This window comes from Alligator sinensis, unplaced genomic scaffold (genome assembly GCF_000455745.1).
Source record: "Alligator sinensis unplaced genomic scaffold, ASM45574v1 scaffold203_1, whole genome shotgun sequence".
In the NCBI taxonomy this organism is placed as follows: Eukaryota; Metazoa; Chordata; order Crocodylia; family Alligatoridae; genus Alligator; species Alligator sinensis.
The window spans coordinates 2,545,820-2,572,145 of record NW_005841949.1 but is presented as its reverse complement, the minus strand read 5'-3'; the positions used below and the strand labels follow the sequence as shown (position 1 = coordinate 2,572,145).

Here is a 26,326-nt window from a genome sequence, read left to right as displayed (position 1 = left end):
TTCCTGCTTGGACACTGCCTAGTCCTAGCCCATTTTGAATGGTAAATTCCAACTGAAACCAAGATAAATAAAGCTACTTTAACCAATATTCCAGTTAAGGATGTAAAGCTTTGGATGTTCTAAATTTCTAAGAACTTTCAGATTTACAAGAAATAAGGTATTACAGTGTGGTTTTTTTGTTTTAAAAGAGGTAGTTCAAGGTTTCAGCCCTTCCTGAATTATGCAGTAAAAGAGTATGTGCATCCAAAATTTTGCATTTCTTAAGCTTTGTGTTATGTTGTTTGGGATTAAAGCACTACCTTAAGGTTAGGAGTGAAAGGATCTGGAAGTCTCATGTTACGTGGGAAGGCACTCAAAATCAGATTCCTCAGCTGGATACAGTTGGGTGGGATCACATCACAGAACCCATAGTGGTAATCACAAAGGAATTCTGGGAAATCATGCAGTAGGACCAGCAATACACGCAGAGTGCCCTACAAAAGAAAAAAGAGAATCTTGCTCGTAATATTAGCAGCACCTTTTGAGCTTCCGACTCAAATGTCCTCAGAGTCAGAAATGCAAAGCATTGGAACAGACCCCCTCTCTTTTCAGTATATGTCAGGCAACTAAAATTAAAAGGAAGAATGAGTTTGGTAAGAAACTTTCTATTATACCAATCCACTCCAAAGAACCTTACAGTCAAAAAAAAGTTCAATTCCCTTCCTCACTCCTCCCCACCAAATCTTACCAGAGTTTGTAATCAATATCACAAGCACTAGATCTGTTCAATACTAATCAGTCCAAAGACCAAATTACCATATTTACTTGAATATAAAATAACATCCCAATAAGATTCCAGATATGGAAAATTTATAAGTTTGTTTATTTTTCAGGTATAGAATCAAATTATTGGAGATTTGCCTTGAATTTGTCCCGCTGCCATTGCTACAGCAGGGAAAATAAATCCGGGGTGGGGGCGGGTCGTCGTCAAGTGGCACCCCTGCCCTCCAGCTTCTTTGCCTTGCAGCCCCTTCCCCATAGCACAGGGACAAATCTGAAAACAATGACTTGGCTTTGGACTAATAAGCAAACAGCTCAGCACTTCTTGGTTTGTGTGTGTACTCCAGACCCCTAACATCACCCCAAAAAGGAACCGTGGGCTAATTAGCTCCCCATTCATGACTGGAACCAGGTGTCCTTGTCAACTCCTGGGATCTTTGAAAAATTTATATGCAGATGAGGCGCAGGGCAACCTGATTGGGTTCTACCTCATGATGGGCAGGGCAATACTAATCATGCGAGACGCAGAGGGCAACAGAAGGATTCTGAGTCAACACTTTGGGGCCCCATTTGGTAATGTTTGCCAGACATTTAAAGCAGGTGAAGCAATAGGCATCACTGGAAATGGGAAATAAAAGAACTCAGTTGTGGAAATGAAGAGCAAGTCAAAATGTATGCAACATAGTGACTTGAAAAAAAGAGTGGGTCCTGAGGACTAAGCACAATGGATATTAGTACATATCTTATTTAGATCAGCTGCATTAGCCTATCATTATGGTAGGTTCCCATCAGCATGTTTGCTCAATGAGGGCCATGTGTTTTATAGTCTGTGTTGGATGAATTTAAGCAACTTCGTAGTTGGTTTCCATTACTGAGCACATGCTGCTTTTGCCAGCAGTTCAAAGATAAACAACATATTTTGATGAGGTTTCCTTGTATGTGAATGTAAGATGAGGTTTCTTCCCCATGCTGATTGGGGAAAAAAAAAAAATCTTATATTCAAATAAATATGGTATAATCAAACTAACATGCACAAATGTAGACATGGTAAATAAAGAAGCACTGAATTGTATTGTGCTCCTAAATCAGTTTTCCACTCCATTCAATCTTACCCCTTACAGATAAGGAAATCTTTCTATATTATTTACCTTGTAGAGAATTTGCATAGGTTTGGTGAGTTCCACATTTCTAAGAAAAGGAGCCAAGTACTTGAAGAGATCAATCAACAACTGGGCGTACATAGGCCAACCCTGACAGGAGAAAAGACAGTATGAGTAATGTATAAATAAAAAGTAATTACAACTGTAATATTACAGTTCAGTACTTTTATTTTGCCCCCCTGCCTCTAAGTCTAGTCCTCATTTAAATACAAAACTAAACAAAAGTTTAATCAATGACTACAATATGGTTCCATTTCCCAAGGGCCTGAAGGTGACCTAGAGCATGAACAGCCCTTCTTTTATCTTTTGTACAGTACCAAGCATACATGCTGTGTTTGTTGATTATTCTTCATGATATTCACCACAGTCCCCTCTTTGATGCTGCTAAAAGTGTATAATAAACTTATACACAGCCAAATCCTTATTTGCTTAAAATCCCTTGTTAACCAAAACTTGACAGCTTATTGAAATTTTCATGCAACTACATTACTGTGAGTACAGAAGATTATACAGACACAATAGCCATGCTACCAGTGCCCTTGGAAGAGATGTGATACAGCATCAAGCCAGTTAAGCACTCCCTTGTGTGCGAGCTTTGTAGTGTACAGAAGAAAGTGCAGCCCCACCTTCTGCTGTGGTGTATGTGCCAGCATTCTTGCAATAAATATCCGATGAGAGATCAGTTCCAGCCAGGCATAAACAAAACCTGGAGCTTTTGTAGGCCTCAGGATATGAAATGTGTTACTGAAAGAAAAGTTAGAGCTGGTTAAAAGTGCACAGCTGTACGGCTGTTTTTCCATAATGGTGAGGGAGAATTTAGAGTCCAAATAATAAAACATTTTAGCATTCCAGTTTTACTAATAATCTTTAGTACCAAAGAAAGTATCCACAGAGCAACACAGAAAGTTGCCACTACAGGACTGTCACAGTCTTGATCCTATCAGAAAGTTTATCTTTAAAAGTTCTAAGTACTAGAACCAATCTATTCAGAGCTACGTACCAAAAAGCTGTGAGGGTCTGAAAGTTGATAGTCTCCAGTACATGCTCAGGAGCATTTAATTCTAACAGCAACATAATGAAAATGCGGTGGTAAGGAAGCTGCTGAAACTCACTCTGGCGAACTTCATGGTCCTGAAGGAGAACTCCCACCACTATACCAAGAACCTAAAGGAAAAAAGAAATGAATATGCTTTAAATGCACAGAAAAAAAAACATTTCACTACAGTCAATGCCTACATCCGACTTCAAAAAGGACTAATGCAAGAAATCAGCAACTAACAGAGAGCTGGAAACCATTTGGGTAACTGGACTGCGGCACACTTCTTATTTCCACTTAGTTTAGGCAAGGTTTACATGTAAGCCTCATGTAACAAACTCTCAATCAATTAGTGTTGGGCTCCCAGGGAATTTGTTATTTTTTTACTTTGGGTTACAGTTATGTATTTTTTGCACTTGAGTTACCTTGTGTTCATTTTAAGAATCTGACAGCATTGTTTTTTCTACTCCAAAGGGAAGTGGAAGGAAATATTTTTGCAATTTCATCATGAAACCTCTGTGTGATGCAGAGAAAATTATGCAACAGCCTACAATTCTACACATGCTCTAAAGTGATGTGAAGATTTAAATGCCTCATCTCCAACATTCTGTCCTTAATCCAAGTTAAAACTTTTCAGTTCATGAAGGGAAATATCCCAGTTTCTTTATGTTACAAGCACCCTAATGGAAATGGACCTCTCACCTTATTCAACAGGTTGATCTTTGTGACTGTGTTGGTAGCCTCCCCAGAGTGCTTCACCAGCAGTGCAATAAGCCGCACAAAGGCATCCAGGTTGTGGTAGCACTTGGCTCTGATCATGGTGGGGTTGGCAGCAGGATTGTGCTGCTGCTCAGCTTGAGCACGGTAGCTGATTTCAACACACATTTCAGTGCAAAGGCGAAAGAAGCGAGTGATCAGGTCATCCGTTTTCAGGATTCCTTGCTGGTGCATCTATTATGGAGAGACAAAAAAAATACAAAACAAAAACGCTCAGAACTAGAGAATGTACACTTAAAATGCATACTTTTAGAGCAGTATTACAACTTGTTTGCTCTTCAGAATAACTAAGTAATGTTTTGTAATGTCTCCATGTGTCGTGGCATGGCATGGTTTGGCTTAATTAACTTTCACCTCTCCCCCACATGGAACAGGTAGCAATTAGCACCTCTACCCTGAAGGCAACAATCACTGGTAGCAGCTAATGAGTAATGGTCTCCTACATAATTTTATCAGTGGCATCTGCTCCCAAGCCTTGTGATCTTCCTCCTTTTCAACCACCACCAGAGCTGATGAAGTGCACTTTAGTAGCCCTAGACCAGTATCCTCTCTCTGAGCCAGAGAGGAGTACAGGCAATGGGTGGAAGTTATTAGTGGCGACAGCGTTTGTCTGGCAAGACATCTGACTACAACAAGTAGTGCTGTACCTTATTTTCTACTAGCGCAATGCAGTATCCAAATGCAATTTTTCCAGGAGAATACAAACAGACAAATGGCATGGGTCTTTAGCAACCACTACTATCCTACATCCCTTTTGGTTGGTTACTACAAGTTTAAAAGACTTAAGCCAGGGAAGTCAAACTCAGCTGACCCTGGGCCTGGCCCAAACACCCATGCCTAATCCAATGCACGCAGCACCCACACCGTGACCTGCACCACCCCTTCCATGTGGTCCTGGACTGCACTGCATGCATTGCCTGCTCCAGCTGATCTAGCAGCTGCATTACAAGCTAGAACTAGCTGAAGCAGGTATTATGTGTGGCACCCATCCCAAACCAGCTGACACTGGCATCACATGCAGCACAGGACCTAGGGCAGACTATGTGCTTTGTCCAGGTGGTCAGATTCAGGGGAACCACTGGCAGCCAGATGACAGGGCTCCATGGGCCACACCTTTGATACCCCTGACTTAATTAAGCTATTCACTTGTGTATGCAGTGATGGACACCATCCAAGAGGTATAAAATTGGAGTCACCTTTTGAAGGGTTAACTAGAACTTGAAGCAGAAATCCTATTTCAGAAGTTCTACTACAAAGGACAATAAACTACATAATGTTAAACTTTCAAGGGGAGGCATCTAGAATTTCTGAAGTACTTTCCAGAAAAGGCAGGCACATGCCTGCCTTCTACATTACCCATCATCTCTCATTCCTAAGTAGTACTGGAGACAAGATCATGGCATTTAAATGAAAGTAGTCAAACATACTGCTCTGAATAATAGCAAAGCCCTATCCCAATTGTTCTGTTAACAGAAACTCATGTAGCCTGTGAGGAAAAAAAAAGTTATAACACTACAGCAAAACATATTAAAACACATCTTTTTGTTGCTATTTCAAACCTTTCCAATTGAATGTGAAATACCTAGCAATCCTATGAAGGTCAAAAAAAGAGGACAAATAGTGCAAAATTTCAAAAGCCTATCATTTACAGAAATGGAGATGGAAATGATACAATTCATGCAAAGTAGGAATGAATGAGGGGTAAAGTAGTATTGTTAAGAACATCCATTAGATTAAAAGATGATAAAGGAGATATTGTAGGGAACTATGCAGAACAAGGTGTTTATGACCAAGCAGCACAGTTAGATGAGGAAGAGTAATGCAAAAGCTATCTCCAAAGAGCATCAATACACAGTATACTGAACTAGCTAAAGTCACAAGGCATTGTGCCTATACAGTTCACAGCAGTTATTCATGGGCTAACATTACACAGAGAGTTGCCTACCTCAAGACAGCAAATGTTCTGGGGCAGGGAAGGAGTTTTAAGCTGAAAATAAGTTGGGAGGGTATGCAGGGTGCTACCTGCCATATTTTTCCCAGCATGCCCACTTCTCTAGTCTACTGCCATATACAACATTAGGCAAAAGGAGAAATGGGTATTGCCTAGTGCCTAGTTTGTCAAAGATTAAAAATTCTAGCTGTGTTAGATCAGCAGGGAATCAGCTGCCTGGCCAGCAACTAGGGAAGAGAAGAGGCTGTACTTCCTGGGGACAATAAAAACAAAGGCTGATTACAAACGAACCTGGCTCTGCAGCATCTGCAGACTGGGTGCTTCAGTGGGGCTTTTTGACACTTTTAGCCAAACCTGATTCAATCAGCTATTAGATAAAAGCACCCAGTTTATACAGACACCGGGCAAGCCAGGTCCAACTAGCGCGCTGCACTGCCTGTTCCAAGCATGTGCTAAGCTTGGCGCGGGAGCACACAAAATTTAAAGTAAAGCAAAGCACCGAAAACAGAGTTGACTCTTCAACACAGTGAAGATGAGACCATTTGAGCTCCATTTCCAACAGCGTCCCACATGCAGCAGAAAGCAGAAGGAAGTTGATTGTATTTGACAGAAGAGCCCTCAGGAAAGAGCAGCAAAGCACGATACTATCAATCAGATTGTCTCATACAAGGCAAAAAACATCTAACCAATTGTTCTATCCCTGTCACAGTTCACAGCTATGCCAGCTATAAAAAGAACAGCTGATGCAATAGACTGGGAGACTATCTGGTTTCTGTCCATCACCAGGAAATACCTAACCAGTAAAACCAGGACCATGAGCTACAACTTGGCTTGAAGCCAGAATGAAGACATTCCAGGAAAACAGAGGTCTGGCAATATGTCAGCTGTGACCTACTCTTCCCTCTAAAGTGAAAAGTTAGAAACCACATTATGCCCCCAAAAGAGAGTAAGTAGAGATCTTGGGTTAGAGCTGAAACAAAGATGGATAAAGTAGCCATTAGTTCCCATCTGGACTCCATTCAGCTTGTCCTGGATAAGGGACCTCCACTTCTGGGGGACGACTTGAACTACAGTTTGGACTTCACAGGGCCAGCTTCCTATCAGTTTGTAGCTAGCTAAAATTTTAGGTAGAACACTTGCAGTCTTTCTGCATAGTTTGACTTTTTACACTGTAAGGTACAGTCAAATTGACATTATGTACAACTATAGCTAGATAAAAGCACGATAATTCCACTTTAGTAGGAGTCTTGCTACCACATCACTTTACAGCATATTAAGTAGACTAGATGTACTTGTCACACTATTCGAAGAAATATTAGACATACTGGGCTACTTATTTTTGACACTTCCCTTTTCTGCAAAGCCTATCCCAGTCTCACCCAAGTGGGTATTCAACTTTTAATTGTGTGCACTACAGCAGAATCCAAAGGAAATGGTATTTTTGGTGCTGACTAAATTTAAAAAGCCACCTTAACCCATGGAATGATAGCTTCTCCCAAAAAGTAAAATGTTTCAAAACTGAAAAGTTAATTTCCTCCCCATGTAGTACAAAGCAATAAAGATGCACTTTTACACTCAGAGATTGGTTTCTCTAGACTGCTTGTTGCAGATGCTCTGCTGAATGTGAAGGGGAAAAGGAGCAACATTTTGTCAAATTTCATTACCGACTCTTGTCAGAGATACTCCAAAAAAGTTTGTCAACAGATTCTACCCCTGCCAGATTTACCAACTAGAATCATAACCTACACTGACAGCTTGTTCCCATGGTAACTGAACTGGGACATCTCTAGAAAATCATTTGCAGCAAGTGAAGTTTCATTATAATCAGTGATGAAAAAGAAACAGAAGCCATAGCACATGAGTTAGTTAGAATTTTGACAGATGGCTATCATACTCATAAAAGACTTCAAAGGATTTCTAACACTGATACATAATACTACTATAAAATGGAGGGCATCACACCCTACTTATGTTGAATAAAAAGCACCTTTCTTTCCAAAAGCTCTACCTGTCCAACAAACGCAGAGAAAGCTTTGGTACTGTCACGGCCAGCTGCAGCTGAATGGTAGAGATTCACCCATTCCCTCAGTAGATACTCCGCCTTCTCCCTCAGGCCTGGTGGATCATCATACTCAGAGGCTTGGGAAATTCCAGAATGCATCATAAAATTAGGCCCTCCATGGGCACGGTCAATCATTGCTTCATAGTTGGATCGAACCACTTCCATCAACTGGGGTAATCTAATTCAACAGACCAGAGCAGCAATTAGTCCTTTTCTTCTGAAATGGTACATAAAATTGTAACTTACTCACTGGATAATCCAAAGCATACAATCCAAATTGATCTGCATGCTATACTCTGGTAGTCTGGGCTGCAATACAGCGGTCTTGAAGGAACTCTGTACAGTTAAGTTACAAGATAATCAAAACTAGCAGCCATCTGTATGGAGAGTGTAACATCGTGAACTCCAAAATTTCAAATCCAATCCCCAAACGAGCATTCTGAGGAGGCATCAGAAGTACCATAGGAACTTCATTTACTATGGAATAGTAGGGTTGGGAGAAAGGAGAAACAGCTATGAGATGACAGATGAAAAGAAGTCACTGCCTTGTACCTGGCTTATGCAGGACAGTAGTCTGGACTGAAAGAAAGCACATTTATTTAAAACCCGAGTAAGCCACTGGTAGATGCCGGTTCTACATAGTGTGCAACAGAAAGGGTTTGTCTAAATTAGCTAAAAACTTAAACTAATTAGTGTTGTCTAACCCTAATTTATTCAAACTATTCTTTGAATTATCTAGATGCATTTACAATAGGTGGGAAAGTGCAATACTGACCAAGTTAGATCAGGTGAAAATAACCTTGATATTCTGGGATTGCACGGTGATGTACAGAGAGCTTTTTCTCCCCACAAAAAATATTCAATTCCAAGCCATGTTGCAACTTCCCCAAACGCATCCACATTTTATGCAGATATTACATAAAGAAGAATTCGGGGGACTGACAACTACATCAGAGTGCCCTGAAGACACAGGGAACAGATGACTACAATACTGGGAGCAACTGAAGCCCTGACAGAAGATATTTAAGCAATAGAAAAATGTACAGAAAGAATCCTAAATCTCCCACAATTTTAAAGCAAATCACTACTGAGCACAGCATACTAGAAAAAGAAAAGCACTGTACATTATCTCATATCTCACCCTTCTGGGGCATTTCCTCTGGAGTGGGCATTAATCCTCATCAGCGTCTCAATTGTGTGGAACAAATCTGCCTCGGTTACATGAGCTACACTCCTCTCATCCACCAACAGGATCTTCACCAGTTGCATGGCAAATGCCACTGCCATGTAGTTCAAGCCATTCTCCATCGACTGTTAACATTAAAAATGCAGCCAAGATTACAAGGTTTAGGCATAAATTCTTTGATGAACTGATTATATGGTCTCTTCTAAGGCAAGCTCTTACCTGTGCTAAATGAAGGTCATACTGCTGCATGTTAACTAGGTGATTGCGGATTAGCAGCTCTACAGCTTCTACATTGTATTTATACTCATCCCGGCATTCAATCAGGCATCTAAGGAAAATTAGACATTTTCATACTACTTTTAATACAGCAGCATTTTTATGAGGATTCTGCCAATTCAATAATTGACATTAAAATGTGTTACTTATGTCTAAAAAATGTATTCTCCCATGTTCTCCAAGTGCATGGGCTCAACTCAATCAATGGTACAACACAGCAGTTGTAACTTTTCACAATTCACCAGAACAACTCTCCTAGTCTCTCTTAAAAAGAGTACAAGACCAACTGAAGATACAAATCTGTCCACTTAAGGCATTAAGTCAGTCTACATTATGAACATTATAATTAGATTGGGGTAAGATTCAGGGGACTTGGATTGAATTCTCTATAAAAAGGTGACAATTTCATACACCTGAGGTATATTTAATATTTTACTTCAAAAAGGCTTCCTATGAAATTTTAGGGCAATATCAGACCAGATAAACTAAGTTTACACATAACCTGCAATTATTTCTAGTTTGTCTTTTGTAGGTCAAGAGTTCTGAATCACAAGGTAACTCACGACCCAGGTCAATTAAAGTGTCTCAACACCTTGGCTCCATACCCTCTTATTACTGACCTGGTAATCTGTTTATTACACCACGGGGACCCATAGGCACGGCCATCCTGCAAAGCTTTCAGTACAAGCAGATGACATTCACGGTAGCGGAGCAGTAGGTCAGCATCAGCACCACTGGTGGCATCCAATAAGCCCTCAACAGCCTAGAAGACAGGCAAATGGTTAGCAGGAAGGAAAACCTAGTTCTCTATTGAAGTGCCTGCAAGTAAAAGAATGTCAAGCCCCTATCCATAGGCACATGTTTAAACACCCAAGACAGTGACAACCACAACAAAACAAAACCAGTCTATTCAGAGCGTTTCCCTGAGATCTCTCATTATAACACAAGTAACTGCTCATTGTTCACAAAGGATGAAGTTTCCTGCAGGTCTCAACCTGTCTAACTGGCTTTAGAAGCACAGTGAACAATTTAAAGACTGCTTTAAATTTTGAATCACTGCAAACTGGAGCTGAATTTGGAACACTTCAAACTTACGTCTGTCTGTGGTCCTAGTCAAGACAAAAATACCAGCAAAGGGCATCTCTGCACCATCTACAAAAGTGCAGTAGTTCCCTGAAATACCAGTTTCTACCTTGAAATACATGGTTTGTAGCTTGCAGATTCTTTAAATAACATACAGAGGATCCCAAAGGCATTTATACCTGGGAATCCTCAGCGTTTCTCAATGGTCACAACCCAAAAGTGGTTTGCAAGAACGTATGAAAGGGTCATGAACAAACTTTAAAAATGGATTCTCCTTTGAAGGAGAGAAACATAGGGAACTGTGGCTTTTCCCTAGCAGGCTTGCAGAGTTCCAGCCTGCAAGGGGCTGCTTGGGACCCCCCATACCTGCCCCACACACTCATCCCCTGCCCTACACACTGGGGTACTGGGGCCTGGGGGTGAGTGGCAGTGGGTCAGGAGTGAGGAACACTGGGTCAGGACTGGCTACTGATGTTTACAAAATGGGTCCTGGTACAAAAAAGGTTGAGAATCACTGGGCTAGAGTACCTTCAGGTGCTCTATGTCAATTATCCTTAATGTTTATAGAGGTTTCCACCTAGTGCAGATACAGTGCCCCCTAAACAGCTGGCTCCTTTAAGCATGACACTGCACACTATCTTTGCATTAGCCATCTACTGATAAGTCCATTCAAATGCGATCAGCCTCCTTTTTAAAAAGAATCCTGAATAATCTAGAACCACGTTTTAAAGACTGGTTCTTGTACTCATAAGTATGAAAGCATCCCACTCATCTTAATCATCAGTTTCATGGACTGATTTCTCCCAGTTCCTGTGTTCTCAAGAGGGACTCATACAGCTGGACCTTGTTCCCTTTTATAGCGTCAGTGCCAATAATGTAATGAAGTGAATGTAACCTTCTATTCAGATTTTTGCTTTGTTTATTTCTTTACATTTCAAAAGGCAGCAGCCTCCCCAACCACTATTAACATAATAGTACACCAGACTACGTATTCAATTCTAAATATGCAGCCAAAGCAACAGCGAAATAAATTGAGTTCCATATTTGCAGTAATGCAAGTGAAGCACACTAACCTTCTGTAGCAGTCCAAGAGCAGCAATAGCATCACGGGAGTTACGAGCCACCACTACAGCCTCCAAGAGGCTGCGTAAGGCTTGAGTTTGTGGGTTCATGGTCAGGGTATGTGGAATAGATTGCAGATGCTGTTCCAGTTCTGTCATACATTTATCGTAGATCTGTGCTACATCATCAGTAGCCCAGGCCTGCTGTTTAAGAGACAGTGGGTGTTATCTTATGAGACTTGTGCAACAATTAGGTAGAAGCACGGTTAAATAGTAGTGATTAACCTCAACTACCAGTTTGACTGCTACAGAATTTTTAAATGCAGGAAATGGATCACGACGGAACGCTGAAATAAAGAGACTGAACTGGCATTCTGAACTGGGGATTGCATCTAACTGTGCCATAAGACAGTGGTGACAAACGCAAGCTGTATAATTTTAGCAGAGGTGATATGGCTATCCAGGGGCAAATCTCAAGTCTGACAAAAGCCAGCAACCAGAAATTCCAACATTTGTCATCCACGCTGTTCTCAAAATGGATCTGAAATTATGATATATTTCAATGAGTGGTAACTCAGAATTTTAGCAGACCTATGTAGTTAGATTTTTCTTTGATTCTGGTACAAAAACATGCATCTGTTATTAGAGAATAGTACAAAATTTCTTTTAATTTGGCTATAAAGGCCACTAACACATCTCTCAACCATGAGGTGATCCGAGTGCCATGAAAGCCAGATTCCCATTGGTATTCCAGTAAAAGGACAGCATGGAACGCCAACGTTCACAGAAATGGCTCTGGTATTCTGAAGTCAATTTAGTTCTAAAATTTGTACCTTCATAGGCTGAGCCAAAAATCCTGTGGGCTGAGTTAAGTCATTGGTAGGTAAGAAGCCGGGGACATTGCGGGCAAACTCTTCATAAACAGCTAGTTGTTTTGGGTCCACACCACCAACCTGTACAATAAAAAAAACAAAAAAAACAACTGACAAGACTATTACTTGGCAGAGGCAGTGAAGGACAAGAATTGTGTGCAAGTCACACAGTAGCTAGTTACTAAGATGCTTCTAATTAGCTGACCTGGAAAATGTACATTCAGCTTTACAGGTCAGAAGTAAGAGCTAAATGCAGGACCAGAGGGATCCTGTATTCCACACTTAACAGGCAAGCAGGGAAAATCCCACAGAAGATTGCCTATGTTGCTGCACTTCATGTTTCCAGGGACAGAATTAAAATGGACCAAAGGAATACTTGATCTGTTGCTTCAGATAAAAGTACTTCATGAGAGAAGGACAGAGGTAATCCCTACAAAGGCCAAGTATTTTTAAAAAAGTGATGCACAACAAAGCAAAAATGGCAGAAAAGGTCCAGTGTCCCTCCTCCAGCATCACTAAAGCAGTAAGCCAAAGCAGCTATCAGAAGAATGAATGGCATAAAATATCTTTAAAATGAGTTGTGAGAAAAGGAAAAATTGAATAAATTTGATTTTAAAAAGCAAGATCTTATATGGCTTTAGTTAATCTAGTTAATGGCAATTACATTAGCCACAAGACAGAAAGACAGACGTGCATACTCCTCTGCTGAAGGGCAGTTATTCCTTCTCACACTATTAGAAGATCAAAGGAGAACCACATCACCAAAATGTCTTACTCGCCTTCAGTCTTATCTGCTCTGGCATCCGTTCAGCCTGGTAAGTTAACACAACTGGATCACAGTAACGCCGACCCTCTTGTCTGGCATGCTTTCTGAGCTCAAATTCCTGCAAAGTCAGTAAAACAATTGAAGTTCTGACATTGGGTGTCATTAACACTAAAACCTTTAGAACATGCACATCTATACTTACAGTTGCCAGCCTCTTGTCCATTTCAGGGCCTGCCTTTTCCACAGCTGTCTTCTGAATGAAGCAGCATGCTAACTCACAGTTCTCCTGAGCTAACTGTGCAGCTGCCTGCTCCATCATCTCCCTCTGCTGTGGGGATGCTGCCTATTAAAAACCAGGATATTAATGAAGGCTGTACATTTCCACTGTATCCAGTCAGTGAGTCTTACAATCTGAGCTCCTGCCTATACATAAACCCACTATGGAATAGGAATAGTCTTATGAACACCCTTCATACGGTTTATGATCAAAAAAAAGTATCAACACCATACAACTTTCTGGAAAGCACGCAAGCTGCCAGTCAAACGATTCCAGTAAGAAATAAATGCCAAGAGGGATCTCCATCCACCTCCAACATATGGGATTAAGAACAAAAATCAATTAGAATTAAGTGGACAAAATAGCAGGTGCCTATGCAGAGGGGGGAAAAGCCTGATTAAGCAGCTGAAAGATAGACATGGGGTCACAAAATACATAATTTTCCCCACAAGCGTGTGAAACAACAGGCTTGGAACCTTCTTCCAAGTTGGTCAGTTGTGCCCATTTTGGGAGAAGCCACCTCTCCATCACTATTAAAACGAGTGTCCCGATAGGAACATTCTAATATTATAAAAGCCCTAGTTTGTCCGTAACACTTTATTCACACTCTGATTGGCTGTCTGAAACAACCACTCACTGTGCTCCAACTGTGTTCCAGACAGGTAGTGGGCGGAACAAGCCTAGGTTGGGGTGGGGGAGTGGGCCGGCCCTGCAGCAGTGGCAGGGAAGGTGGGAGGGATCAGGACTGGCCTTGCAGTGGTGGGGGTGGGGAGAGAAGGAGGATTGGACACCAGCCTCTGTCTCTGCCTGCCCCCTACCCTGTCATTCTTGACAGGCAATTTGCTAGTACAGTATAAAATCAGACCCATTTTCAGGGACTTAGAGCAAAAATTCTCATTGAAATCAATAGGACGTTAGAGCTCAGTACCTCAAAAAAGTTATCATCAACATGAAAAAAGGTTTAGTGCATAAAGCAACCTTTACTAGAATTTGCATTTTTCTCCCCTGTGAAAATTCTTAAAAATGCAGTAACAGAATGATCTATGCTACATCCAGAGATATAAAACAAAGATTTAACACAAAACATGCACATTCAGACACTGGAACACAAGATTTGTTTTAGTAGCCTATACTACCTCAGCATCTATGCAATTCATTGGGATTTTGTTCCCATGGCAAGATGTGTTCCCCCATTTTCAGAACAACTACACTGCTTCCTCCAAACACTAAAAATGGCATTTTAGTAACCGGGGGCTCAAAGTTGGCTGCAATAAGTGAATTAAGATGAACCTTGAGCAGCCTCCTCACCGTAACTTTCATGCCAATTAAATTTACTGTAAAGTTTGCTTGAAATCCAGGCAAATTCTAATTTTAATCCTGTAGCTCTAAGAGTAGACCTCTTGTCTGCTTAAAGATTGTTACAAACAAGGATAGTGCAGAAGAGTTGGAGAGGACTTCCGCAAAAAAAAGGAAAATTTTTTTTTGGATGCCCCAATTTCAGAAAACTGTGCTAATGCAAAGTTTCAGATAAGATTATTTCTTATCTAAGACATTGCCACAGATGGAGTTTTCCAGATTATGCTATTTTACTAGCTAGAGTTTTAGCTATTACAAGTCTCCCAAAAAGAGAACTGCCAGCATCTGTAGACAAAAATGTTACATCCATTTTAAGAAAAAAATCTGGAGATATCCAGTTTTATGTGGCTAAAAGATTTTAGCAACGGCTGATCTTGCTTCCAGCAAGCTGGACCATATCAAGAACAAAGAGTAACACTTACTGGCAAGCTAAGTCTCGCTACATGTTGAAGTGCTGATTTTGTGCCTAGTGCTGTATAAATTAGAGTACACACGCAGGAACCATTGACTGAAAGTGCTTAAGTGCCTCTATCTTCAACAATGCATCTTGCCTGAATTCAGATTAGAATGCCTACTTTAATCCCTTTGTCAGGCCACGCCTCAGTCTATCTGGTATCATGTAAACCAGTACAGCACGTTCCATGTTCAGGTTGTTGGCAATTAAATCGGAGCCCCCACTTGAGCTAGCTTGGGTAAGGAGAGTATGTGGATACCCAGCAGGGCTAAAAACCAGACCTGTTAAAAGGGCAGATAAAGCTTCCTGCAAGCCAGAGGCCATCCATACCTGGAGAAGACATGGGCGCTCCATATCACTGCCTGAAGAATCACCAATGATGCAAAGCAACTCAACTAACCTAGGAGGGTTGTTACAGCATCTATCGGTGCCCCAACAGTTGCAATGGCCTTGGGACCGACTTGACTTTAATCCCACCTACCCCACCAAAAATAGATTTACAATGAAGCAGAACACAGAGAACTAACCATGTTTCTTTCAACTACAAATGCTTGATCAAAAGGGGTATTCACTGAACTGCATGTTTTTAAAAGTTCCTACAAATCCAATTTTGAAGCCCTGTGTTTAAGTCATTTCTTGGCCAAGCAGTAGAACAACAGCACATACCGCTGAAATAGGTTGTCAAGCAGAATGAAAGCAATTTCAAAATCTCACCTGGGCTCATGGCTGCATTTGGTGGCAGTATAATCCTGAGACCAAATACTGCCTTCACTGGTCATTTCCAGAGAACAAAACACAAAATCTCAGTTTAGTTGCACAGTGAAGATAAAGCTAGGCCAAAGAGTACATTATTTATAAGCCCACTGGGTAGTTCTGAATGACCAAAAAAGCACCTAAGGAATCATATGCGGAGATGCTCCATAAGCAACCTTCTAAGAACACCAAGTTACTACACAGTGTAGCCATTTACAAGTCACAAACTCATACTCCTGAAATAGGATCTGTGTTGTGTTCTTAACATGAAGGTCAGGTAAACAGACAAGTACTCACATGTGCCCCATGTCAGGGCTAACAGCTCCTCTATTATTATTTTTGTCTAGAGTTCAATAACATTGGTACACCTTTGTACGATGTGCATCTTACCCTCAGGGCAGTAGCAAAACTGTTCTTCAAGTTGGTAGCTATGCTCATCAGCAAAGGTTCCCTGCAGGTAATCATGGCCATTCCAGCAGTCAGGTTCCGCATCATGTGGTGTGCTGCTACACGCATGCGTGACTCCTCTGAATCCAGTGCAAAATCTTTCCTGACTATCTGTTCACAAGTAGTCATGGCAATCTTAATGGACCGATCTACAACTGGGTGGACAAGCTCCTGCACGGCTCGCTCTATAGCCTGACGCACACACTGCTTTAACTGCGGGTGAGCCTGAAACAGTGGAATCTGCAGAGGAAAATATAATTTCTAAACGTTTAGGCAAAAGAGAGGTCTAATCAAAGTTAAGAAACAAATATCTGTATGATCATAATATGATCAAAACTTCATCAGCCCAAATATCCATAATTTCCAGACATTATGCATGTACAGCTACAAGTGACATGCAGCCTGCCATTATGCTGTTGACTTTATTAGTGTACTTTACCAAAATTAGGACTTAACCCAGGAAGGACATACACCTGAGTATCTGAAGTTTGACCTGCTAGTTTTGAAGCTCAGCAAATTTACCTGCTTAAAGTCCTAGACAACAACTGACAATTTGGCCCAAAGTAAAAAACAAAAACACAAAAAACGAAACTAAACAATACTACCTAGGATTTATGCCTACTCTTCACTGTCACTGCTACCAAAAACTCACCACCTGACAAGTTACTTATTTCCAAAGATCATTTGTTTGGTCACTTTATTAATCCCCAGATCTACTTTTTAGAATCAGTAAAATAATGGATGAAACTGTGTATTTGTATTTGCAGAGAGGGGATTTCTGCAGGAAATACTGCTGGTTTTAGTTATAACTCACGGCTTTTAGCTTACAACCCACTCCCCTCCCCTCCAGGCAGCTAAGATCTTTAGAAATATTGGTGGCAATGTAAGAAAGAGTAGAAGTAACTTCTTGTTCGTTTCTGATTTTTATTGAGTTCTTGAAAGACAGGAAAAATGAAAGGGAAAATGAAAGATATTCAGGACTGGATGCTTCTACTTTTGCACTTTGCCTTTCTCTGTATTGAGAAGTGTGATCTTCTTCCTTGGCTCTTGGGTGCGTTTTAAGTTATTTTCTGTCCCTCTAGAGATAAGACACTGACAGTGTCCTCATCTCTCTACTTTACCTGTGGACCTGTGCACTGGATAGGACTGGGGTCACATGCTTGGCCACACACCACTCATTTGGCCTGGAGCCCAAAGACTGGGCAATGCTGAGATGGACCACTGGAGGCCAACTTTTCTGGCAGGTGTGCCACAAATTAGCCCCATACCATCCTTGAGGGCCACACTGATTCTCCTTCCCTGCCCAATCTACTGCTCTACTTTCTGCTTCCTGCCTTATCTGCCACTGTGCTGACTGTCCCCTCCCTGATCTGCTATGTGCCACACACAGAAACTGTCTGTGCTACTTTTGGTTGGCTAACCTTGTACTAGACTGACAACTGTCTAGAATTATTTGAAAGGAATGATCTTGCCTTGAACAAGAAGTTGGACTGGATGTCCACCTGACATTCCTTCCAACCCAACTTTTCTATGATTCTACTCTTGCCTTGCAACAAAGCATCCCTTGAAAGAACATGAAATCAAACAGATTGAAAGTGAAATAGTTTCAGATTTTTCCTGTCACTCAACACACAAATAGGCAAGGGAATCAGAAAATACAGAGCACTAACAGATGTCCAAGAAGAAAATCTGATGCCTGTAATGCCACCAAATCTAAGAACACCAAATTAAATAGTTAACTCTTAAAAAAAGTGTAGGTATAGGTATGCATAACAGCAAAGTGACTGCCTCGGGGTCTGCAAAAGGCTTTGTTCCAGGCAGCTAATTTCAATCAGAGACTCCATCTGTGCTAACCTAACTACACAGGAATTTATTTCAATCTTGGTTCTGGTCACAAGATACATACATTTTTCATTCTGGTTTCTAGTAGCTATTTGTTTAAATACGTTCATCAATTTGACAGCATGCCTAGGAAAAGCATGGTTCAAAGAAAAGGTCTGCAGTACACACGTATACTTGCGTAAAAGATTTCATACACTTGTGTATGTTTATGCTCAACTTTCATCAATACCAAGGATCATGATGATTTCAAAAGCACAGGGCACTTTTGTGGGGCTAATATAATAAAGTATCTGCAATCCAAACTGTTCTGGACTACAGACAATTCCTAACTATTTTCTATAAACAAGTCAATAAACTCCAGTACTTACAGCTGGATTTAGAGTAATATGTGGAGCCAGCCCTCCCAGTGAGTAGACATTGATATCATGGTAGCTGTACTGAGGTTGTGGAGGAACAGTGGCTGTACAAGTGGTGCTGGTAGCTGGAGTTGTTGAAGCAGCTGCAGAACAAAAGATTTGTAATTCTTAAGAGTTCCTTTCGAGCTTAAAATTAATTAAAAAAATGAAACTTTATTATCCAGTTATACGGTGGCATAAAAGTTGCAGAAAAAAGAAATTAACTGAATTTTTGCCATTCGGTTGCAAAAACTCCAAAACAGCAGAAATTTCTTGGTCAATTCTTAATTTTTCCTCTTGGTAGTGATGTACCACTAATGCAGCACAACATAAAGAGAAACAGCATTGCTTACAGTTGCATCAACAGTTATAAGTTCTTGCTGCCTCCCTACAAACTCCCTTTGTTCCCCCTCCCCAGTCAGATATTTACATTTTCCATGCAAGAAAAATCCATTAGTGATACCCATTCTTTGTCTTGGCCTAAACACTTTATTTATTTATTTATTTATTTTACTGAAAAGGCAACCAAATCTCTTCACTGGTTTTCCTGGTCATCATGTGCTCAAGCATTCAAAGACTGTGAATATGCAATTACATAGATTCATAGATGCTAGGGTTGAAAGGGACCAAAAGATGATTGAGTCAGACCCCCTGCCTAGACAGGAAAGAGCGCTGTTGTCAGATGACCCCAGCCAGATGCCTATCCAGCCTTCTCTTAAAGATGCCCAAGGAAGGAGAGAGCACCAACGCCCCTGGAAGCCCGTTCCAAGTTTTGGCCACCCTTACCGTGAAGAAGTTTTTCCTGCTCTCTGACAGTTCATGACCATTGTTCCTTGTTACCCCAAGAGGCACCCTGGTGAACAGAGCATCTCCAATTCCTGGCTGCACCCCCGTAATGAATTTGTAGGCAGCCACAAGATCACCTCTCAGCCTTCTCTTGTGGAGGTTGAAGAGGTCCAGGTCCCTTAGTCTCTCCTCATAAGACTTGGCCTGTAAACCCTTAACCATACGAGAGGGTCCAGAGGAGGGCCACTCGAGGTTATCCACGTCCTTCTTAAAGTACGGTGCCCAGAACTGGACACAGTACTCTAACTGCGGTCTGACCAATGCTGCATAGGAGGGGAAGTATCACCTCCCTGGTTCTATTTGTCATCCATCTCCTGACGCATGATAAAGTGCTGTTAGCTTTGCTGATGATTTTGTCACACTGATGACTCATATTTATCTTAGAGTCCACTATGACTCCGAGATCCCTTCCCGCTTCTGTTCTGAGAGGGTCATTCCCCAGCTAGTAGGTGTGCTGGATATTTTTACGCCTTAGGTGCAGTACTCTGCATTTGTCCTTGTTGTACTGCATCCTACTGTGTTCTACCCACTTTTCCAACCTGTCCCAGTCTGCCTGCAATCATTCCCTACCCTCCAGAGCATTCACTTCCACCCCACACAGTTTAGCATCATCTGCAAAGTTGGACAGAGTACACTTCACACCCACATCCAAGTCACTGATGAAGATGTTGAAGAGTACAGGTCCAAGGACTGAGCCCTTCCAGGTCGATACCAACTTGTCTACTACCACTCTCTGTGTGCGACCCCCCAGGCCAGTTTGTCACCCACTGGACCATGTAAGCACTTAATTCACAGCCTCTTAATTTCTTTATGAGAATGGGATGGGATACCATATTGAAGGCCTTCCTAAAATCTAAGAAAACGACATTCACCTCTACTCCTGCATCTAAGCATTTTGTGCCCTGGTCATAAAACAAAACCAGATTGTGCAGGCATGATCTGCCTGCTACAAATCCATGCTGGTTGCCCAGCTGCATTATTTTTCCTGCTGGACTCGCACAAATATGATCCTTAATAATCTTTTAAAAGACTTTTCCAAGGATGGAGGTGAGACTGACTGGCCTCAATTCATGTGTTCAATTCAGGCTCCCTTCCCAGCCCCCAAAATTGTGTGAGGTATTGTGACCTGCCAGATTTTTTTTACTTGTACTATATGGTTCAGCAACACTCTGAGCAGAATACAAGGGCTTCTTTATGGACCTGCAGGACTGTTGCTGTCCAAAGCCACCATACACACTGAAGCAGGTGGATAAACGTCTAGAAGCTTTTACATAAGAAAAACCTAAAAACCACCAATGGCTGGGTCAGTGTAGGTCCATCTAGCTCTGAATCCCATCTCACACAGTGGCAGAGTGGCTGCTGAGGGGGAGTGACCAGGGCAGGTCCAAAATCTCCTACCCGCTGCTTCTCTCTCATTACAGCTTCCAACATTCATTTACTTTTCCAAGATTTTGTTCTCGTCAAATATTATTTAAGGCTAAAATCTATTCCTGAAGGTAAATTTAGCAACCTCATTTTAACTTCAAAAGCCATAAAACTGCACACCTAAAATGTATTCAAAACCTGAAGAGTGCTTACTGGTTGTTGTGATAGGTGGTAGTTCCTCTGGCTGCTTTACATCTTTCTTTGGAGCAGACAACTGTTCATCCAGATTTTTCAATCGATCCTTATCTTTCAGGAGGTTTCCAGGTTTCAGCTCATTGATGTCTAATGCAAGGTTCTTGCACAACACCTCAATCTCAAACTTCAGGTTCAGCTATACAAATAATTATTCCAATTTGACTGTGTTAAGGTTATGCTAACAAAGAAATAAATATCATTTATGCTGCCCACTCTGCCCCAATATCTGTTTAGTTACACAGTCTTTAGGCATTAGAAAAATATTTTGCATATGGTCCTTATGTAGAAATACCGAAGTTATGAGACGGACTCATTTAAATTTTGCCATATTATAGAACTCCTATCCAATTTTAATTTTCTGTATTTTAAAGAGAAATCATTTTTATCTATTACATATTTGCCAAGCTAGTAAATTAGGAAAATCCAAGTGCTCAGTGAATGGAGAAAAAAAAGTCTATTTACTTTTAAGTCATGCTCTTGATGCAGCTCAGCTAATACATTCATGATTGCCATCGTCCAAGGGTTTGGAGGTCTGAAAACCTATGAAAGAAAAGGAAAGGAGATTAGAATAAGGAAAAAAAAAGTTAGATAAAGCTATTCTTTTCCAAAAGGAGCAACTAAAAGCATAATATGAAACCCTACACAGTAACAGCATTCTGTATTTTTATATGAGAGAGCTAGAGTGCAAGAGAGCGTGAGAGCGCGAGGCTGTAGTTTTGCCACTGCTGTTTGGAGCACAATACACGTAGCTTAGCAATATGCTTAAAATATTACCAAAATGAACATTTTTTCTGGTCAAAAGGAATTTAAAAATCAGGAAGCATAATTCCCAACAGGAATATTAGAAGGGGCTCCTATTAGGCAGGCCAGTAATGCCATTCCAGGAGCTGTAGGAGATGGTCCAGGAAGAAGAAAGGGACACACAAGCCAATGAGGCTTAAGAGAAGATAGGGCTTCAGGATATTCCTTTGTTAGTTAAAATAGAACAGGACAGCATTCTGTTCAAGCACACACACAATCCAGCCAACACAGAGTACAAAACACTAGCCTCTTTTTCATATACACCCATTATAGCATGTAAGTACTCAGAGTGGGAGAATATATTTTTCTAACGTAAAAACTAAGCATTTTTTTCAAACTGCTACATGGCAAGATTTATTTTGTCACTTTAAGAACTATGTCTCATTTAACAGGTTTGCAGTCACTTACCACACTCCTGACACTGGATTCTAAGACTTTGGCAACAAATGGCACTACATAAAGCAGCTCCTGCTGTCCCTTGACATAGGCTTCCAGAAGTAAGGATTTCACATCCAAATCCTGAAACAAAGCAGTATCAGCAGAATGTGAAGAGTTGTGGGGGAATACAAACACCTAACTGTGCAAGGATACAATTTCATCATAGCCTTAACATTCTGGTTTTGTGCACAACATTAAGTCTTTAAGTTACATATGAATTTTCAAAAATAAGTGTAAACATTTCTGGCAAGGATTTAAGTGTCTAGAAACTTTTCTGGTAAGAAAAATATCAGTGTTCATGAAATAATTTCTAAACTACGGAATGACATTTTTGAACTCCAGCAAAATTTGCTAAGCACCAAGGTCCCAATGAACTTTTTTACTTCAAGTCCCTGTTGTTATATAAATTATTTTTGGCACCAATATTAAGTGCAAACTTACTGTGTGCAAGATGGGTTTATTTTTAGCCAATGTGATCATTCCCAACCAGTGGCCAAGGTTCTTTAACAGGGAACGGTCTGAGAAGTTGGCTGCAGCCTTATCAGATGTCAGCAGCACCTAGGGAAGAGTTAAAAGAGCAGCTTAGACACTCGGCACCCGACGTGGACTGCAGGAAGCCTTGAATTCCAAACAGCAAAATGTCCAGCTGCAGTCTAGCTATAAAGGATAACATCATCCTTTGAAATGATTAAAATAAAACTATGGTTGGTCAAGCTTCTTGGATGCATTCCCCTCACAAGACTGTCCTGTTAAGGAAATTACAAAAAAGTTTCTCTCCTTCGAGGGGCTTAAAGTAAAACAGCAAAATCTGAAAAAGTATCAGCTTCATGCTGTGACTGGCACATCCAGCCATGAATTCCACACAACAGCTAGACAGCCCTTGCTCTAATGGCATTCAAGAAGTCAACAAGGTCACAAACTGTTAGCTTCTTAAAAAGAGTACAAATGTGTCTTAAGACCTTTAAAACATATGAAGTTCTGCTGCTAGTTCTGTTTCTTAGCTTTCAACAGCATCAGCTGAATGGCACAAGATCAGCTGTGCACAAAAGAGCCAAGAATTTTTTTTGCACTACAGCGTAACCCATGGTGGCAAGAAACCCCACCTACAGGTTTAAAAATAGTGCTGACAAACGCTACTAATCCACCTAGCTTCTCTGTGCTTCCTCTGCCCCATTTCTACAACATTCTTCAACCCTGATTAAGTTTTAATGTAGTTTTTCCCCTACCTGCATTTCCACTGATTTTTCTTTTAAATCCTCTCCCCAATTTCTGTGGCCAACAGTACAGATAATGCTCCTACCAGACTACTTTTATAAATGCTCCTAGTAATTTCTACCATCTTCACACCTCCTTTATCAATGCAGGCAAGCCACCAATTAGCCCTGTCAGCTTCCAAGTGCCACTCTAATTCTATTTCCCTGCCCAATTTGCTGCTCTGTTTTCTGCTTCCTCATTTATCTTGCTGCTGTGCTGCCTATCCCCTCTCCAATCTGCCACGTGCCATACACAAAGGCTGCCTGTGCCACTTGTGGCACCTGTACTGCAGGGTGGCCTCTCCTTATCTTTAACAACTAAAAATTATCCCACTGTGAGAAACAACCATCTATACCAGTCTTCAAAAGTCAACACAATTTGATGATTAGCAACAATACTTTACAAACAGAATTTTTAAAAGTCTGATTTAGGAATTATTCAGAAGTAAGTCAGTCCATTTCCATACTCAGTGGTATTATGTGCAGATAATTCCTTAATCAAAGAGTGACAAAACCTGCAAAAGGTACAATTAAAGCAATTGCAAGTGCCAGCACAGATGCATTTCTCTAAGAAAATCTTATTTTACCTTCTGTACTTTGGTAAACTATAAAGCAGTCATAAGTTTGAATGGAAACATGTTAAATAAATACACTGTGCAATGACATGATTCAAGAGCACTCCAGTACTACGAAATATTTTGTTACACTAAGGGTTTAGCTGAACTATTCAGTTGCAACAGGAAAACTTTCATTCCTTCTGTATTACACCTATCAAACAGGACCTTTAACCAGCCTGTACTCTCTTGGACAGACTGTGAAGAAAGCCCCATCTATACCACGAATGAAAAAATAACATTTCAACTAGTTTCATACTTTACAATCTCCCCAGCTATCAGTTTAAAAGCTCCCCAACTGGCAGTATGTTAAAAAATGGTGATGGTCACTGAAAGAAAGTGCACAAATACTTTAGCATAAAGCCAATTTACACACTGATGCCTTAGTTTTCACATATAGCTGAAGTTAGCAAGCCAAAGCAAGCTTTAAGTATTCCTGTCGATGTTATTCTAACAAACTAATTCAGAAATATTTTAAAAGGGACACTCCATATTCCTTGGAGAATAAATATTAATGAGAATAGTGTAGAAACTTGTTATTTTCAATACCAGCTCCCTCATTTTATCTGAAATTTTTACTCCTGAAACTAAATATTTAATATTAAGAACAGCCTTTATCTGTTTTGATGAGTTAGTTGCTTATTAACAGCTATAGGTAACTTATTTGATTCTCTGAACTAAGTTTCAAGTTAAGAGCAACTGTAGATTGTTCGCCGATTCAGGACTCTACTCGAGTTTCTACAGCCCTATTACTTCTGAAGATAACCCTTCCTGTGCTTGTTTGAAAGAATCACACACAGGCAAGCTGCCTTTAAAGGAATGCTGTCAAAGGTAAAGACTTTCTCCTATAACTGTTCAGTTACATTAATAGTATGCATTTTGAATTTTCAGGGACATGTGTCATGTAAATTGTGTTCTTATAAAGACCTGCATCTGTAAAAGCTACCAACAAGCAAAGAAAAATACTTTGCACATTTTAGATATCAGAAGACAGCAAACTTTCAGAAAAATAAGCAGCAAACTTTTCTACTGTACAAGAGATCTTCATAAACTGTGGTCACCCAGTCCAGTTAATTCTCTTTTAGAGAAACTAGTTCCCAGCCAAAATTGCAACACAAATACACAAAAATCAATTCATTTCCATTCTCTAGACAGGGCCACCTGATGAGCCACAACAACACTTACCACACTTTCCCCAAGTTGATAAAAAAATATCACCTTATGTGGTAAATAGGTAACATAGTATGCATAAGAGTGCAGTCTTTTATTACACATTAGAAAGGAATTGTGCTACTTACCTTGATATTTCTATAGGTTTCATTCAGAACCATCTTATTAAATTCTGGATTCTTAAGAGTATCAAGGAAGTTTGAATATAAGCTGTGAAAGTTTGGCTCGATACTGACTCTTTTCATCACAAGGTACTGTGAAACCCAAGGCATGAACTCTTCTTTCACAGTTTCCTTCAGCTCCTCAACCTAATGCCAAAGGAACACACATGCATTATGAAAAAAACCCAAAAAGATGTATAAGCAACTATGTTCAGTAACAACCAAATAATCTATACTGCTTTTAACAGAATTTGGTGTTTTTAAACTGAGTAATTCCAGAAGCCTTAACTACTGACTTAATCCCAAACATGGTCTGCCTGTCTACAGGGCAACAGCCTTCTGTGGTATTACCATCCATGTTTTCACAGTTTTGTTGGCATCCCTAAACTCCAACCTATTAAATGGTGGTAAAATGGCTCAAATTTGAGTACCAAAAAAAAATGCCAGTTGGAATTATGTTTTTAACTAATGCTATACACTCATTTCACATGGCAAGTCATTAAAATGTTATTTAATCATGCAAAACTTTATTATTAAAACCAAATACCTACTAGCATGATGGGTTTCCACCAAAGGATAAAAAAAGAAAAAAGAAAAAAAAAAGGCTGGAGCATGTGACAGTACACTGTTTTAATTCAAAAGGCTGTATCACTAGCAAAAATGAAGCAGTATCACTCCAGACAGCAATTAACTATCAAAGAGTTACTGGACCCTAGATATCTCCAAGGTGAATTACACCAATCAGGGGTGCACCAATAAAGATTTTTTTGGCCAATACTGATTCCAACTGCCAATATGCAGCCTGGTAGCTTGGAGAGCAGCATTTAGCCTGTAAGCCTGTAGGGGGAAGGGGGCAGATTAAGGACCCGACAGTAAGGGAGGGAGGGAGTGGATGGAGCTGTGGGTGGCT

At 40.5% G+C, this 26,326-nt stretch overlaps 1 protein-coding gene and 1 non-coding gene across 2 annotated transcripts in view; both read right to left on the bottom strand.

The window, feature by feature from the left end:
- The window catches only part of CNOT1 (CCR4-NOT transcription complex subunit 1), a 94,930-nt gene that overhangs the window by 11,226 nt on the left and 57,378 nt on the right, over nucleotides 1-26,326 (bottom strand). Inside the window, 20 exon segments of the mRNA XM_006020194.1 lie at nucleotides 300-473; nucleotides 1,908-2,009; nucleotides 2,546-2,663; nucleotides 2,920-3,083; nucleotides 3,658-3,906; nucleotides 7,692-7,923; nucleotides 8,887-9,056; nucleotides 9,151-9,259; nucleotides 9,828-9,970; nucleotides 11,364-11,555; nucleotides 12,185-12,304; nucleotides 13,003-13,107; nucleotides 13,192-13,332; nucleotides 16,220-16,516; nucleotides 18,487-18,617; nucleotides 20,938-21,115; nucleotides 21,442-21,519; nucleotides 22,189-22,299; nucleotides 22,660-22,776; nucleotides 25,384-25,563. Coding sequence (XP_006020256.1) covers nucleotides 300-473; nucleotides 1,908-2,009; nucleotides 2,546-2,663; nucleotides 2,920-3,083; nucleotides 3,658-3,906; nucleotides 7,692-7,923; nucleotides 8,887-9,056; nucleotides 9,151-9,259; nucleotides 9,828-9,970; nucleotides 11,364-11,555; nucleotides 12,185-12,304; nucleotides 13,003-13,107; nucleotides 13,192-13,332; nucleotides 16,220-16,516; nucleotides 18,487-18,617; nucleotides 20,938-21,115; nucleotides 21,442-21,519; nucleotides 22,189-22,299; nucleotides 22,660-22,776; nucleotides 25,384-25,563 — 3,111 coding nt within the window.
- Nucleotides 23,207-23,343, bottom strand: LOC112549702. The gene has a single exon (XR_003093214.1). It is a non-coding gene; the product is annotated as a small nucleolar RNA SNORA46 (small nucleolar RNA).